At 31.8% G+C, this 15,614-nt stretch overlaps 3 protein-coding genes across 3 annotated transcripts; all 3 read left to right on the top strand.

The window, feature by feature from the left end:
* The first annotated feature begins 2,521 nt into the window (after positions 1–2,521).
* On the top strand, positions 2,522–4,087 carry LOC131598917 (scopoletin 8-hydroxylase-like). Its single transcript, XM_058871485.1, has 3 exons — positions 2,522–3,081; positions 3,158–3,500; positions 3,606–4,087. Exons 1-3 carry the CDS (start codon positions 2,591–2,593, stop codon positions 3,855–3,857), a joined length of 1,086 nt encoding a protein of 361 aa, XP_058727468.1. The 5' UTR covers positions 2,522–2,590; the 3' UTR covers positions 3,858–4,087.
* A 2,519-nt stretch (positions 4,088–6,606) lies between these two features.
* LOC131598918 (scopoletin 8-hydroxylase-like) lies at positions 6,607–8,173 on the top strand. Its single transcript, XM_058871486.1, has 3 exons — positions 6,607–7,167; positions 7,244–7,586; positions 7,692–8,173. The coding sequence occupies exons 1-3, from the start codon at positions 6,677–6,679 to the stop codon at positions 7,941–7,943; spliced, it is 1,086 nt and encodes a 361-aa protein (XP_058727469.1). The 5' UTR covers positions 6,607–6,676; the 3' UTR covers positions 7,944–8,173.
* A 2,516-nt stretch (positions 8,174–10,689) lies between these two features.
* On the top strand, positions 10,690–12,258 carry LOC131598919 (scopoletin 8-hydroxylase-like). The gene is made up of 3 exons (XM_058871487.1): positions 10,690–11,252; positions 11,329–11,671; positions 11,777–12,258. Exons 1-3 carry the CDS (start codon positions 10,762–10,764, stop codon positions 12,026–12,028), a joined length of 1,086 nt encoding a protein of 361 aa, XP_058727470.1. The 5' UTR covers positions 10,690–10,761; the 3' UTR covers positions 12,029–12,258.
* Positions 12,259–15,614: the final 3,356 nt, after the last annotated feature.

Below are 15,614 nucleotides of genomic sequence, written 5' to 3' on the forward strand. Positions count from 1 at the left end.
TTTATATCAACAAATTGGCATTAGAGCTAATGGCGAACGTGATGAGTGAAATGCCACTACCACGACTAACAACGTCTAACTACGAAAACTGGAGTATTCAAATGAACGCTCGTCTTGGATTTTTAGATAAGTGGGAGGTTGTAACACCCATCTAAACCCACATATATAATTCGCATAAATTCTAATGATTAAATTAACACGAATCACAAACTAGAGTGTCACCTAGATAAAAACTTCATAATAAAACGTCCTGCTCTGTAACACGGGTTTTCAAATTGTCAAAACAAAATACTTCTTCAATGACAACAATTGTAATTCAAATTCTCATAGCGGAATTCATATTTCAAAACATCTTAAATACCACAACAGATAGTTCAGATCTCAACAATTAAAAGAATGACATTTTTCCAATTAAATGACCCCAACCCCGATGTTACGTAAGAGAGCAAGACCATCTTTATTCCAAATAAAGCGCTAAAAGATTTCATGAAACTATCCTCCAAACACCAACGAACTATTCTTGATTACTTGCGCGTTACCCACGTGGAGGTAACATTCAAACAGAAAGGGTGAGTAATTCATAGTCATTATAAAAGACATAAGGGAGAAATATAGTAGTTATACAATAGGCATCATTAATTATACATATACTAACGCATGTGTATCCTCATACTTCACATATTTACTCACACCTGCACATCATCATCTACTCACAACATCATCACATAATTCAGTCACATTCCTTAATTAAATCTCACTTATTCACGAATTGTCAAACATCACGCAATCAAAAATTATGCAATGTCACAAAGAATGCAATGCTACATGTCATACACCAAATTTGACCGCCTCGAGCATCAACAATTTATTTTCCTTTCCTCTGTGCATTTAAATTAAATTTGTAGGGTGCATATTTAAAAGAATTATGATTTGCTTCAAATATTCAAAATAATTGTTGCTTATGAGATGCATATTTAAGTTGTTAAATAGAGAGGTGTATTTAAAAACAAGTATGTATATAATTGGGCTTAGTAATATAAAATGAGGGTGAGTTTATTTATTTGGGTCTGGGAAGAAATCTAAGAGGGTGTATCTATCAGTGGGCTTAACATTCTAAGATTGTCACCCAATATTAGGTTAAATTAAAATATTATTTTGAAGTTTAATAAATCCTAAACAAATAGTCATTTCTTATTATTATTACTAATATTATCAATAATTATGTTCTTATCATGTTGCAGTATTTTACAAATCTAACTATTTTGCTAAATATCATTGTTATTAATCTAACCATTATAAATTAATATTTAACAAATGTTATTATAAAAGTATTGACTGCAGTCAACAATATTGATTTTTTTGACTTTCATATGTAGATTATTTTAAGAAGGGGCACATGAGTTATGTCATTTATGGCCATATACATTGGATTCTTAAGACAAAAAAATATTGTTGTTAAGGCAGACGGTGCAAAAAACAAAAACAAAAAATTTTTTTGGTAAATGAGAATGGTCCTACAAACAAAAAATAATATTGGTAAATGAGAATGGTCCTACAAACAAAAATAAAAAATAATATTGGAAAATGAGAATGGTGAAACAAACAAAAACAAAAAAATTATATTGAGAAATAAGAATGGTGCAACAAACAAAAACAAAAAACAATATTGGAGAATGAGAATGGTGCAACAAACAAAAACAAAAAACAATATTGGGGAATGAGAATGGTGCAACAAACAAAAACAAAAAGTAATATTGGTAAATGAGAATGGTCCTACAAACAAAAACAAAAAGTAATATTGGTAAATGAGAATGGTCCTACAAACAAAAATAAAAAATAATATTGGAAAATGAGAATGGTGAAACAAACAAAAACAAAAAAATAATATTGGGAAATAAGAATGGTGCAACAAACAAAATCAAAAAACAATATTGGGGAATGAGAATGGTGCAACAAACAAAAACAAAAAATAATATTGGAAAATGAGAGTGGATGAGGATGTCGTATATTTGGCCATAGTAATTTGGGGAGAAAGAAAATCTAATTCTTTTATAGGTGAAGAGAAGATGAGATAGTATCGAGACATTGAAAGGTACGAAGAATGATAGCTACTATGAAAGTATTCAAATGAATATTTTTTATTTTGAAAGATTAATTACTTAAGGTTTAATTATGTGATTAGTCTTTACAAATATATCATTTTTTGATATTATCAATACAAATTTTTGTGTTTGAATTTTGTGTAATTTTCTTTTACTTTTTGTGCTTTGTTCTTTTATTTTAAGGTAAAGAACTATTTTAGTATTTTAGTTCCTCGCAAAAATTGGAGAGGTCAAATAAATTCATAAATAAAAAATAGTATCTATTTAATTTTTTGCTAAATTTAATCAAGTCGTATTAGTCCTTATGTCAATATATTTGTAAACCGTTTTTTTTTCTTACTTTTTAACCGTGGCTGAACTCCTTATGTGTATTATTTTTCACTTACGAAGACTTATAAAAGCATATCACTCATGTTACATTCGTTAATAAGTTTCCTTCTTTCACAACAATTTCCTCTTAATCCAAGCATAAAAAATTGCACACTTTCATGGCACAAATTTCCAACTCCTCAGATTCATTGTACAACTTTGTTGTAAGAGATGGAAATGGGATCAAAGGTTTAGTTGACTCAGGTTTATCAGAGGTTCCAAAAATATACATACAACCCATAAACAACAGAATCAACAAACTAAACTCAAAACCATGTGAAATTCAACCTATTGATTTATCAAAACTCAATGGGCCAGAACATGAAAAAGTGGTGGATGAAATTGTTAGAGCTGCTGAGACACTTGGATTCTTTCAAGTAGTGAATCATTGTGTTCCTCCCGAGTTGTTGGAATCACTTAAAGATTCAGCACACTCTTTCTTCAACTTGCCACCAGAGGAGAAAGTTATTTACCGCAATAGTGCGAGTAATACGAGATATAAAACTAGCTTTGTACCTGAGTTAGAAAAAGTGTTGGAATGGAAAGATTATATCAATATGGTTTATAGTTGTGATGAAGATGCTCTTCAACATTGGCCTAATATATGCAAGTAAGTCCAATCTAATATAGCATACATATTAGACATTATAGGTTTTGTTGAATTATTTATTTCTCTCAATTTGCAGGGAAGTTGCACTTGAATATTTGAAGTTATCATCCAAGATAGCGAGAGACTTATTAAAAATATTAATTGATAAACTTGGAGTGAAACTAGATGAGTCAAAAATGGAGAGTCTTATTGGTACGAAGATGGTTAACATGAACTACTATCCAGCATGTCCAAATCCAGAACTCACCGCCGGTACAGTGCGTCACTCAGACTCAGGAACTATCACAATTCTTCTTCAAGATGGAATTGGTGGATTGCATGTTAAATCGGAAGATGAGAGTAATGATGAAAAAGAAGTGTGGCTTGAAATTCCTCCAATCCAGGAAGCTTTAGTCATCAATGTTGGTGATGCTTTAGAGGTTTGATATATCTTTAAATCAAAAAATACGACATAGTTAAAATCTTAAAATTGTACTAATGTACTTTGCATCATAACTAATAATCCTTTTGTATTTTACTTGAAGGTACTTAGCAATGGAAAATATAAAAGTGCTGAACATAGAGTACTGACAACTTCCACACAATCAAGAGTATCAGTTCCAATGTTCAGTCTTCCTATGTTTACTGAGAGGATTGGCCCATTTCCAGAATTGGTGAAGAAAGATGGATTTGCTGGTTATAGAGATGTCTTGTGGCAGGATTATATGGACAACTACTTTAGGAGTTCTCATGATGGAAAAAAGACTCTTGATTTTGCAAAAATCAACTCTACTTAATAATTCTATAAAAGAGAGTATGAAGTATGTGTTTAATTTTTTAAATGAGTTTTAATTTAGAAGTCAGTGGACAAATAAAAAGTTCTTGTAGTGGAAAGGCCAAGAGGTTAGTGGTCTTTTAATAGAACTCAGTTGCATCTTAATTCCTAGAATAGTAGTATCTTGGGTCTTTATAAAGACTTTGTTGTATTTTCATTTCAATAAGCAAGAGAGCAATATATAAAGTAGTATTTATATCAACAAATTGGCATTAGAGCTAATGGCGAACGTGATGAGTGAAATGCCACTACCACGACTAACAACGTCTAACTACGAAAACTGGAGTATTCAAATGAACGCTCGTCTTGGATTTTTAGATAAGTGGGAGGTTGTAACACCCATCTAAACGCACATATATAATTCGCATAAATTCTAATAATTAAATTAACACGAATCACAAACTAGAGTGTCACCTTGATAAGAACTTCATAATAAAACGTCCTGCTCTGTAACACGGGTTTTCAAATTGTCAAAACAAAATACTTCTTCAATGACAACAATTGAAATTCAAATTCTCATAGCGGAATTCATATTTCAAAACATCTTAAATACCACAACAGATAGTTCGATCTCAACAATTAAAAGAATGACATTGTTCCAATTAAATGACCCCAACCCCGATGTTACGTAAGAGAGCAAGACCATCTTTATTCCAAATAAAGCGCTAAAAGATTTCATGAAACTATCCTCCAAACACCAACGAACTATTCTTGATTACTTGCGCGTTACCCACGTGGAGGTAACATTCAAACAGAAAGGGTGAGTAATTCATAGTCATTATAGAAGACATAAGGGAGAAATATAGTAGTTATACAATAGGCATCATTAATTATACATATACTAACGCATGTGTATCCTCATACTTCACATATTTACTCACACCTGCACATCATCATCTACTCACAACATCATCACATAATTCAGTCACATTCCTTAATTAAATCTCACTTATTCACGAATTGTCAAACATCACGCAATCAAAAATTATGCAATGTCACAAAGAATGCAATGCTACATGTCATACACCAAATTTGACCGCCTCGAGCATCAACAATTTATTTTCCTTTCCTCTGTGCATTTAAATTAAATTTGTAGGGTGCATATTTAAAAGAATTATGATTTGCTTCAAATATTCAAAATAATTGTTGCTTATGAGATGCATATTTAAGTTGTTAAATAGAGAGGTGTATTTAAAAACAAGTATGTATATAATTGGGCTTAGTAATATAAAATGAGGGTGAGTTTATTTATTTGGGTCTGGGAAGAAATCTAAGAGGGTGTATCTATCAGTGGGCTTAACATTCTAAGATTGTCACCCAATATTAGGTTAAATTATAATATTATTTTGAAGTTTAATAAATCCTAAACAAATAGTCATTTCTTATTATTATTACTAATATTATCAATAATTATGTTCTTATCATGTTGCAGTATTTTACAAATCTAACTATTTTGCTAAATATCATTGTTATTAATCTAACCATTATAAATTAATATTTAACAAATGTTATTATAAAAGTATTGACTGCAGTCAACAATATTGATTTTTTTGACTTTCATATGTAGATTATTTTAAGAAGGGGCACATGAGTTATGTCATTTATGGCCATATACATTGGATTCTTAAGACAAAAAAATATTGTTGTTAAGGCAGACGGTGCAAAAAACAAAAACAAAAAATTTTTTTGGTAAATGAGAATGGTCCTACAAACAAAAAATAATATTGGTAAATGAGAATGGTCCTACAAACAAAAATAAAAAATAATATTGGAAAATGAGAATGGTGAAACAAACAAAAACAAAAAAATTATATTGAGAAATAAGAATGGTGCAACAAACAAAAACAAAAAACAATATTGGAGAATGAGAATGGTGCAACAAACAAAAACAAAAAACAATATTGGGGAATGAGAATGGTGCAACAAACAAAAACAAAAAGTAATATTGGTAAATGAGAATGGTCCTACAAACAAAAACAAAAAGTAATATTGGTAAATGAGAATGGTCCTACAAACAAAAATAAAAAATAATATTGGAAAATGAGAATGGTGAAACAAACAAAAACAAAAAAATAATATTGGGAAATAAGAATGGTGCAACAAACAAAATCAAAAAACAATATTGGGGAATGAGAATGGTGCAACAAACAAAAACAAAAAATAATATTGGAAAATGAGAGTGGATGAGGATGTCGTATATTTGGCCATAGTAATTTGGGGAGAAAGAAAATCTAATTCTTTTATAGGTGAAGAGAAGATGAGATAGTATCGAGACATTGAAAGGTACGAAGAATGATAGCTACTATGAAAGTATTCAAATGAATATTTTTTATTTTGAAAGATTAATTACTTAAGGTTTAATTATGTGATTAGTCTTTACAAATATATCATTTTTTGATATTATCAATACAAATTTTTGTGTTTGAATTTTGTGTAATTTTCTTTTACTTTTTGTGCTTTGTTCTTTTATTTTAAGGTAAAGAACTATTTTAGTATTTTAGTTCCTCGCAAAAATTGGAGAGGTCAAATAAATTCATAAATAAAAAATAGTATCTATTTAATTTTTTGCTAAATTTAATCAAGTCGTATTAGTCCTTATGTCAATATATTTTTAAACCGTTTTTTTTTCTTACTTTTTAACCGTGGCTGAACTCCTTATGTGTATTATTTTTCACTTACGAAGACTTATAAAAGCATATCACTCATGTTACATTCGTTAATAAGTTTCCTTCTTTCACAACAATTTCCTCTTAATCCAAGCATAAAAAATTGCACACTTTCATGGCACAAATTTCCAACTCCTCAGATTCATTGTACAACTTTGTTGTAAGAGATGGAAATGGGATCAAAGGTTTAGTTGACTCAGGTTTATCAGAGGTTCCAAAAATATACATACAACCCATAAACAACAGAATCAACAAACTAAACTCAAAACCATGTGAAATTCAACCTATTGATTTATCAAAACTCAATGGGCCAGAACATGAAAAAGTGGTGGATGAAATTGTTAGAGCTGCTGAGACACTTGGATTCTTTCAAGTAGTGAATCATTGTGTTCCTCCCGAGTTGTTGGAATCACTTAAAGATTCAGCACACTCTTTCTTCAACTTGCCACCAGAGGAGAAAGTTATTTACCGCAATAGTGCGAGTAATACGAGATATAAAACTAGCTTTGTACCTGAGTTAGAAAAAGTGTTGGAATGGAAAGATTATATCAATATGGTTTATAGTTGTGATGAAGATGCTCTTCAACATTGGCCTAATATATGCAAGTAAGTCCAATCTAATATAGCATACATATTAGACATTATAGGTTTTGTTGAATTATTTATTTCTCTCAATTTGCAGGGAAGTTGCACTTGAATATTTGAAGTTATCATCCAAGATAGCGAGAGACTTATTAAAAATATTAATTGATAAACTTGGAGTGAAACTAGATGAGTCAAAAATGGAGAGTCTTATTGGTACGAAGATGGTTAACATGAACTACTATCCAGCATGTCCAAATCCAGAACTCACCGCCGGTACAGTGCGTCACTCAGACTCAGGAACTATCACAATTCTTCTTCAAGATGGAATTGGTGGATTGCATGTTAAATCGGAAGATGAGAGTAATGATGAAAAAGAAGTGTGGCTTGAAATTCCTCCAATCCAGGAAGCTTTAGTCATCAATGTTGGTGATGCTTTAGAGGTTTGATATATCTTTAAATCAAAAAATACGACATAGTTAAAATCTTAAAATTGTACTAATGTACTTTGCATCATAACTAATAATCCTTTTGTATTTTACTTGAAGGTACTTAGCAATGGAAAATATAAAAGTGCTGAACATAGAGTACTGACAACTTCCACACAATCAAGAGTATCAGTTCCAATGTTCAGTCTTCCTATGTTTACTGAGAGGATTGGCCCATTTCCAGAATTGGTGAAGAAAGATGGATTTGCTGGTTATAGAGATGTCTTGTGGCAGGATTATATGGACAACTACTTTAGGAGTTCTCATGATGGAAAAAAGACTCTTGATTTTGCAAAAATCAACTCTACTTAATAATTCTATAAAAGAGAGTATGAAGTATGTGTTTAATTTTTTAAATGAGTTTTAATTTAGAAGTCAGTGGACAAATAAAAAGTTCTTGTAGTGGAAAGGCCAAGAGGTTAGTGGTCTTTTAATAGAACTCAGTTGCATCTTAATTCCTAGAATAGTAGTATCTTGGGTCTTTATAAAGACTTTGTTGTATTTTCATTTCAATAAGCAAGAGAGCAATATATAAAGTAGTATTTATATCAACAAATTGGCATTAGAGCTAATGGCGAACGTGATGAGTGAAATGCCACTACCACGACTAACAACGTCTAACTACGAAAACTGGAGTATTCAAATGAACGCTCGTCTTGGATTTTTAGATAAGTGGGAGGTTGTAACACCCATCTAAACGCACATATATAATTCGCATAAATTCTAATAATTAAATTAACACGAATCACAAACTAGAGTGTCACCTTGATAAAAACTTCATAATAAAACGTCCTGCTCTGTAACACGGGTTTTCAAATTGTCAAAACAAAATACTTCTTCAATGACAACAATTGAAATTCAAATTCTCATAGCGGAATTCATATTTCAAAACATCTTAAATACCACAACAGATAGTTCGATCTCAACAATTAAAAGAATGACATTTTTCCAATTAAATGACCCCAACCCCGATGTTACGTAAGAGAGCAAGACCATCTTTATTCCAAATAAAGCGCTAAAAGATTTCATGAAACTATCCTCCAAACACCAACGAACTATTCTTGATTACTTGCGCGTTACCCACGTGGAGGTAACATTCAAACAGAAAGGGTGAGTAATTCATAGTCATTATAGAAGACATAAGGGAGAAATATAGTAGTTATACAATAGGCATCATTAATTATACATATACTAACGCATGTGTATCCTCATACTTCACATATTTACTCACACCTGAACATCATCATCTACTCACAACATCATCACATAATTCAGTCACATTCCTTTATTAATCTCACTTATTCACGAATTGTCAAACATCACGCAATCAAAAATTATGCAATGTCACAAAGAATGCAATGCTACATGTCATACACCAAGTTTGACCGCCTCGAGCATCAACAATTTATTTTCCTTTCCTCTGTGCATTTAAATTAAATTTGTAGGGTGCATATTTAAAAGAATTATGATTTGCTTCAAATATTCAAAATAATTGTTGCTTATGAGATGCATATTTAAGTTGTTAAATAGAGAGGTGTATTTAAAAACAAGTATGTATATAATTGGGCGTAGTAATATAAAACGAGGGTGAGTTTATTTATTTGGGTCTGGGAAGAAATCTAAGAGGGTGTATCTATCAGTGGGCTTAACATTCTAAGATTGTCACCCAATATTAGGTTAAATTATAATATTATTTTGAAGTTTAATAAATCCTAAACAAATAGTCATTTCTTACTATTATTACTAATATTATCAATAATTATGTTCTTATCATGTTGCAGTATTTTACAAATCTAACTATTTTGCTAAATATCATTGTTATTAATCTAACCATTATAAATTAATATTTAACAAATGTTATTATAAAAGTATTGACTGCAGTCAACAATATTGATTTTTTTGACTTTCATATGTAGATTATTTTAAGAAGGGGCACATGAGTTATGTCATTTATGGCCATATACATTGGATTCTTAAGACAAAAAAATATTGTTGTTAAGGCAGACGGTGCAAAAAACAAAAACAAAAAATTTTTTTGGTAAATGAGAATGGTCCTACAAACAAAAAATAATATTGGTAAATGAGAATGGTCCTACAAACAAAAATAAAAAATAATATTGGAAAATGAGAATGGTGAAACAAACAAAAACAAAAAAATTATATTGAGAAATAAGAATGGTGCAACAAACAAAAACAAAAAACAATATTGGAGAATGAGAATGGTGCAACAAACAAAAACAAAAAACAATATTGGGGAATGAGAATGGTGCAACAAACAAAAACAAAAAGTAATATTGGTAAATGAGAATGGTCCTACAAACAAAAACAAAAAGTAATATTGGTAAATGAGAATGGTCCTACAAACAAAAATAAAAAATAATATTGGAAAATGAGAATGGTGAAACAAACAAAAACAAAAAAATAATATTGGGAAATAAGAATGGTGCAACAAACAAAATCAAAAAACAATATTGGGGAATGAGAATGGTGCAACAAACAAAAACAAAAAATAATATTGGAAAATGAGAGTGGATGAGGATGTCGTATATTTGGCCATAGTAATTTGGGGAGAAAGAAAATCTAATTCTTTTATAGGTGAAGAGAAGATGAGATAGTATCGAGACATTGAAAGGTACGAAGAATGATAGCTACTATGAAAGTATTCAAATGAATATTTTTTATTTTGAAAGATTAATTACTTAAGGTTTAATTATGTGATTAGTCTTTACAAATATATCATTTTTTGATATTATCAATACAAATTTTTGTGTTTGAATTTTGTGTAATTTTCTTTTACTTTTTGTGCTTTGTTCTTTTATTTTAAGGTAAAGAACTATTTTAGTATTTTAGTTCCTCGCAAAAATTGGAGAGGTCAAATAAATTCATAAATAAAAAATAGTATCTATTTAATTTTTTGCTAAATTTAATCAAGTCGTATTAGTCCTTATGTCAATATATTTGTAAACCGTTTTTTTTTCTTACTTTTTAACCGTGGCTGAACTCCTTATGTGTATTATTTTTCACTTACGAAGACTTATAAAAGCATATCACTCATGTTACATTCGTTAATAAGTTTCCTTCTTTCACAACAATTTCCTCTTAATCCAAGCATAAAAAATTGCACACTTTCATGGCACAAATTTCCAACTCCTCAGATTCATTGTACAACTTTGTTGTAAGAGATGGAAATGGGATCAAAGGTTTAGTTGACTCAGGTTTATCAGAGGTTCCAAAAATATACATACAACCCATAAACAACAGAATCAACAAACTAAACTCAAAACCATGTGAAATTCAACCTATTGATTTATCAAAACTCAATGGGCCAGAACATGAAAAAGTGGTGGATGAAATTGTTAGAGCTGCCGAGACACTTGGATTCTTTCAAGTAGTGAATCATTGTGTTCCTCCCGAGTTGTTGGAATCACTTAAAGATTCAGCACACTCTTTCTTCAACTTGCCACCAGAGGAGAAAGTTATTTACCGCAATAGTGCGAGTAATACGAGATATAAAACTAGCTTTGTACCTGAGTTAGAAAAAGTGTTGGAATGGAAAGATTATATCAATATGGTTTATAGTTGTGATGAAGATGCTCTTCAACATTGGCCTAATATATGCAAGTAAGTCCAATCTAATATAGCATACATATTAGACATTATAGGTTTTGTTGAATTATTTATTTCTCTCAATTTGCAGGGAAGTTGCACTTGAATATTTGAAGTTATCATCCAAGATAGCGAGAGACTTATTAAAAATATTAATTGATAAACTTGGAGTGAAACTAGATGAGTCAAAAATGGAGAGTCTTATTGGTACGAAGATGGTTAACATGAACTACTATCCAGCATGTCCAAATCCAGAACTCACCGCCGGTACAGTGCGTCACTCAGACTCAGGAACTATCACAATTCTTCTTCAAGATGGAATTGGTGGATTGCATGTTAAATCGGAAGATGAGAGTAATGATGAAAAAGAAGTGTGGCTTGAAATTCCTCCAATCCAGGAAGCTTTAGTCATCAATGTTGGTGATGCTTTAGAGGTTTGATATATCTTTAAATCAAAAAATACGACATAGTTAAAATCTTAAAATTGTACTAATGTACTTTGCATCATAACTAATAATCCTTTTGTATTTTACTTGAAGGTACTTAGCAATGGAAAATATAAAAGTGCTGAACATAGAGTACTGACAACTTCCACACAATCAAGAGTATCAGTTCCAATGTTCAGTCTTCCTATGTTTACTGAGAGGATTGGCCCATTTCCAGAATTGGTGAAGAAAGATGGATTTGCTGGTTATAGAGATGTCTTGTGGCAGGATTATATGGACAACTACTTTAGGAGTTCTCATGATGGAAAAAAGACTCTTGATTTTGCAAAAATCAACTCTACTTAATAATTCTATAAAAGAGAGTATGAAGTATGTGTTTAATTTTTTAAATGAGTTTTAATTTAGAAGTCAGTGGACAAATAAAAAGTTCTTGTAGTGGAAAGGCCAAGAGGTTAGTGGTCTTTTAATAGAACTCAGTTGCATCTTAATTCCTAGAATAGTAGTATCTTGGGTCTTTATAAAGACTTTGTTGTATTTTCATTTCAATAAGCAAGAGAGCAATATATAAAGTAGTATTTATATCAACAAATTGGCATTAGAGCTAATGGCGAACGTGATGAGTGAAATGCCACTACCACGACTAACAACGTCTAACTACGAAAACTGGAGTATTCAAATGAACGCTCGTCTTGGATTTTTAGATAAGTGGGAGGTTGTAACACCCATCTAAACGCACATATATAATTCGCATAAATTCTAATAATTAAATTAACACGAATCACAAACTAGAGTGTCACCTTGATAAAAACTTCATAATAAAACGTCCTGCTCTGTAACACGGGTTTTCAAATTGTCAAAACAAAATACTTCTTCAATGACAACAATTGAAATTCAAATTCTCATAGCGGAATTCATATTTCAAAATATCTTAAATACCACAACAGATAGTTCGATCTCAACAATTAAAAGAATGACATTTTTCCAATTAAATGACCCCAACCCCGATGTTACGTAAGAGAGCAAGACCATCTTTATTCCAAATAAAGCGCTAAAAGATTTCATGAAACTATCCTCCAAACACCAACGAACTATTCTTGATTACTTGCGCGTTACCCACGTGGAGGTAACATTCAAACAGAAAGGGTGAGTAATTCATAGTCATTATAGAAGACATAAGGGAGAAATATAGTAGTTATACAATAGGCATCATTAATTATACATATACTAACGCATGTGTATACTCATACTTCACATATTTAATCACACCTGAACATCATCATCTACTCACAACATCATCACATAATTCAGTCACATTCCTTAATTAATCTCACTTATTCACGAATTGTCAAACATCACGCAATCAAAAATTATGCAATGTCACAAAGAATGCAATGCTACATGTCATACACCAAATTTGACCGCCTCGAGCATCAACAATTTATTTTCCTTTCCTCTGTGCATTTAAATTAAATTTGTAGGGTGCATATTTAAAAGAATTATGATTTGCTTCAAATATTCAAAATAATTGTTGCTTATGAGATGCATATTTAAGTTGTTAAATAGAGAGGTGTATTTAAAAACAAGTATGTATATAATTGGGCGTAGTAATATAAAACGAGGGTGAGTTTATTTATTTGGGTCTGGGAAGAAATCTAAGAGGGTGTATCTATCAGTGGGCTTAACATTCTAAGATTGTCACCTAATATTAGGTTAAATTACAATATTATTTTGAAGTTTAATAAATCCTAAACAAATAGTCATTTCTTATTATTATTACTAATATTATCAATAATTATGTTCTTATCATGTTGCAGTTGTGGTGGTCGTTTTCTTTACCTCCCCGTTTCACTTGGGAGGACGGCACGCTAAACCCTTCACGCGAAATTTGGAAGGAGAATGCGCCCGTGGCGGGATGAATTTTGTTTCAGTTCTTCCTACGATATCACACGAACTTTCTTATTTGTCCTACGAGTAGGAAAGGGAAAAAAAGATCTCAACTAAACCCTAGGAGTTTGCTAAGTGTGGGGATTTCACCTAGACTAGAAATTCTGGAGTCCGGGAGGTCGGTTATACATAGGGAAGTGTTTAAACACCCTACATATCTGTAGTACTCTACAGGAACCTTCTCTGTGTCATTGTGTTTGTGTTTATTGCTATGATTGGGAAAGTTTCTCCTTTGTATTAGGAGAGAGAATTGAATTGATTTTAAAAGACAGACAGACAGACAAACTGACTATTTTTGGTATTTTATTAGCTCGCTGAGATTCCTTGTGAACCTCATGCCTACATATCCCTAGTGGAAGTCAGAGCTTAATGTAGTTCGGGGAACTAACTAGGGAAATTAATTGTTTTTGGTGCCTTGTTTGAAGCTCAAGGTTGAAGCTTGGAATTAAATCTCTGTTTACAGTAAAGAGACATGAAATTATCTCTACAGAGAGGTATTTGTACTATTCTACCACAAACATTTAAAGGAGTGACAGAATAACTGAATTCATTTCATTCAAGAGGGGGACCTTACTTGTGTATGTGCAAGTATACCAGTCAAATGCCTCTTAAATGAAAGAAAGATGCTCATCCAAATTAGGGAAAGTTACCACATGTCTGGGTTTTACTGCCAGCTCATGCCTTTCAAAATCCTAAATGGGAGACTTGATTAAAATTGAAATGAAATGTTTGTTTGTTTGAATGTGGAAGAGTAGTAAAAATATCTCTCTATGGAGATAAGCTATGTCTATCTACTGTATAAAAGATTTGACTTTAGCTGGCTTGTATGAGGCCCAAGCTTGAGGCTTTTTTTTTTGATTGATTAATTAATATATTATTGACTCTGGGAGATGACTCCACTGGGGATTAATTACATGATATTTTTGTGTTCTGTACAAAGCCCAGAATTGAGGCTGACTTTACTTAGGGAGACTCTATTTATGTGCCTTGTACAAAGCCCAAGGTTGTGGCTAACTGCTGAGGATAATTGAATGAATGACTCTATTTTATGTGCCTTGTACAAAGCCCAAGGTTGTGGCTGACTTTAGCTAGGGAAAAACACTATTTTCTGCCTTGTACAAAGCCCAAGGTTGTGGCGGACTCTTAAATGAATTAAGTATTGATGACTATATGGGGAAAGATCCTAAGTGTTAGGAATCTTTGACACATGAAAGATATGGTTTATCTGCCTTGTACAAAGCCCAAGGTTGTGGCTACTGAGTGATGAAGGACTTACTGGGGAGACTCTATTATCTGCCTTGTACAATGCCCAAGGTTGAGGCTGACTCTTGACAGGGGAGTTTTATTGTTTGGGTGCCTTGCATGAAGCCCAAGGTTGAGGCTAACTGTTTTTTGTTGGTTTTGACTCTACTGAGGAGGTTTTATTTATTAAAAGACTATTTTTCTTTGGAAGCTAACCCTTTCCAGGGATTTTGACTCAGTTGGTGAATTTGTCTGTTAAAAGACTGACTTTTATCATGTTTTTTGGAGGCTGACCCTTTCCAGGGGTTTTGACTCTTTTGGGGAAATTATCTCCTAAGAGAATGAAATTATTTATTAATTAATTTTGGAGGCTATCCCTTTCCAGGGGTTTTGACATTTTAGACAGATGTTGGAGGCTAACCCTTTCCAGGGGTTTTTATTGAAATGATTGGCAGAAAGATTATCTAATGGAGACTTCTTGTTTAAAGCCCAAGATGAAGGCTGACTCAATGCTGAGGATGATCAAACATGGATCCTAGACTCTGCTAAGGAAGATTGATGAAGATAAGGGTGACAGAGACTGTCCATGTCTCTCATTCCAAAAAGTGTACTCAATGCAAAATTGAGACAAACTTAGCTTGTTTAAAGTCTGGTTTAAATTGGAAGAAACTCACCAGGGTAGGCTAAAAAGGTGACTAAAGACCTGTTCCTATGTTTATAAGAAACCTGATGGGTCCTTGTATAC

Source organism: Vicia villosa, linkage group LG4 (assembly GCF_029867415.1).
Source record: "Vicia villosa cultivar HV-30 ecotype Madison, WI linkage group LG4, Vvil1.0, whole genome shotgun sequence".
Classification (NCBI taxonomy): Eukaryota; Viridiplantae; Streptophyta; class Magnoliopsida; order Fabales; family Fabaceae; genus Vicia; species Vicia villosa.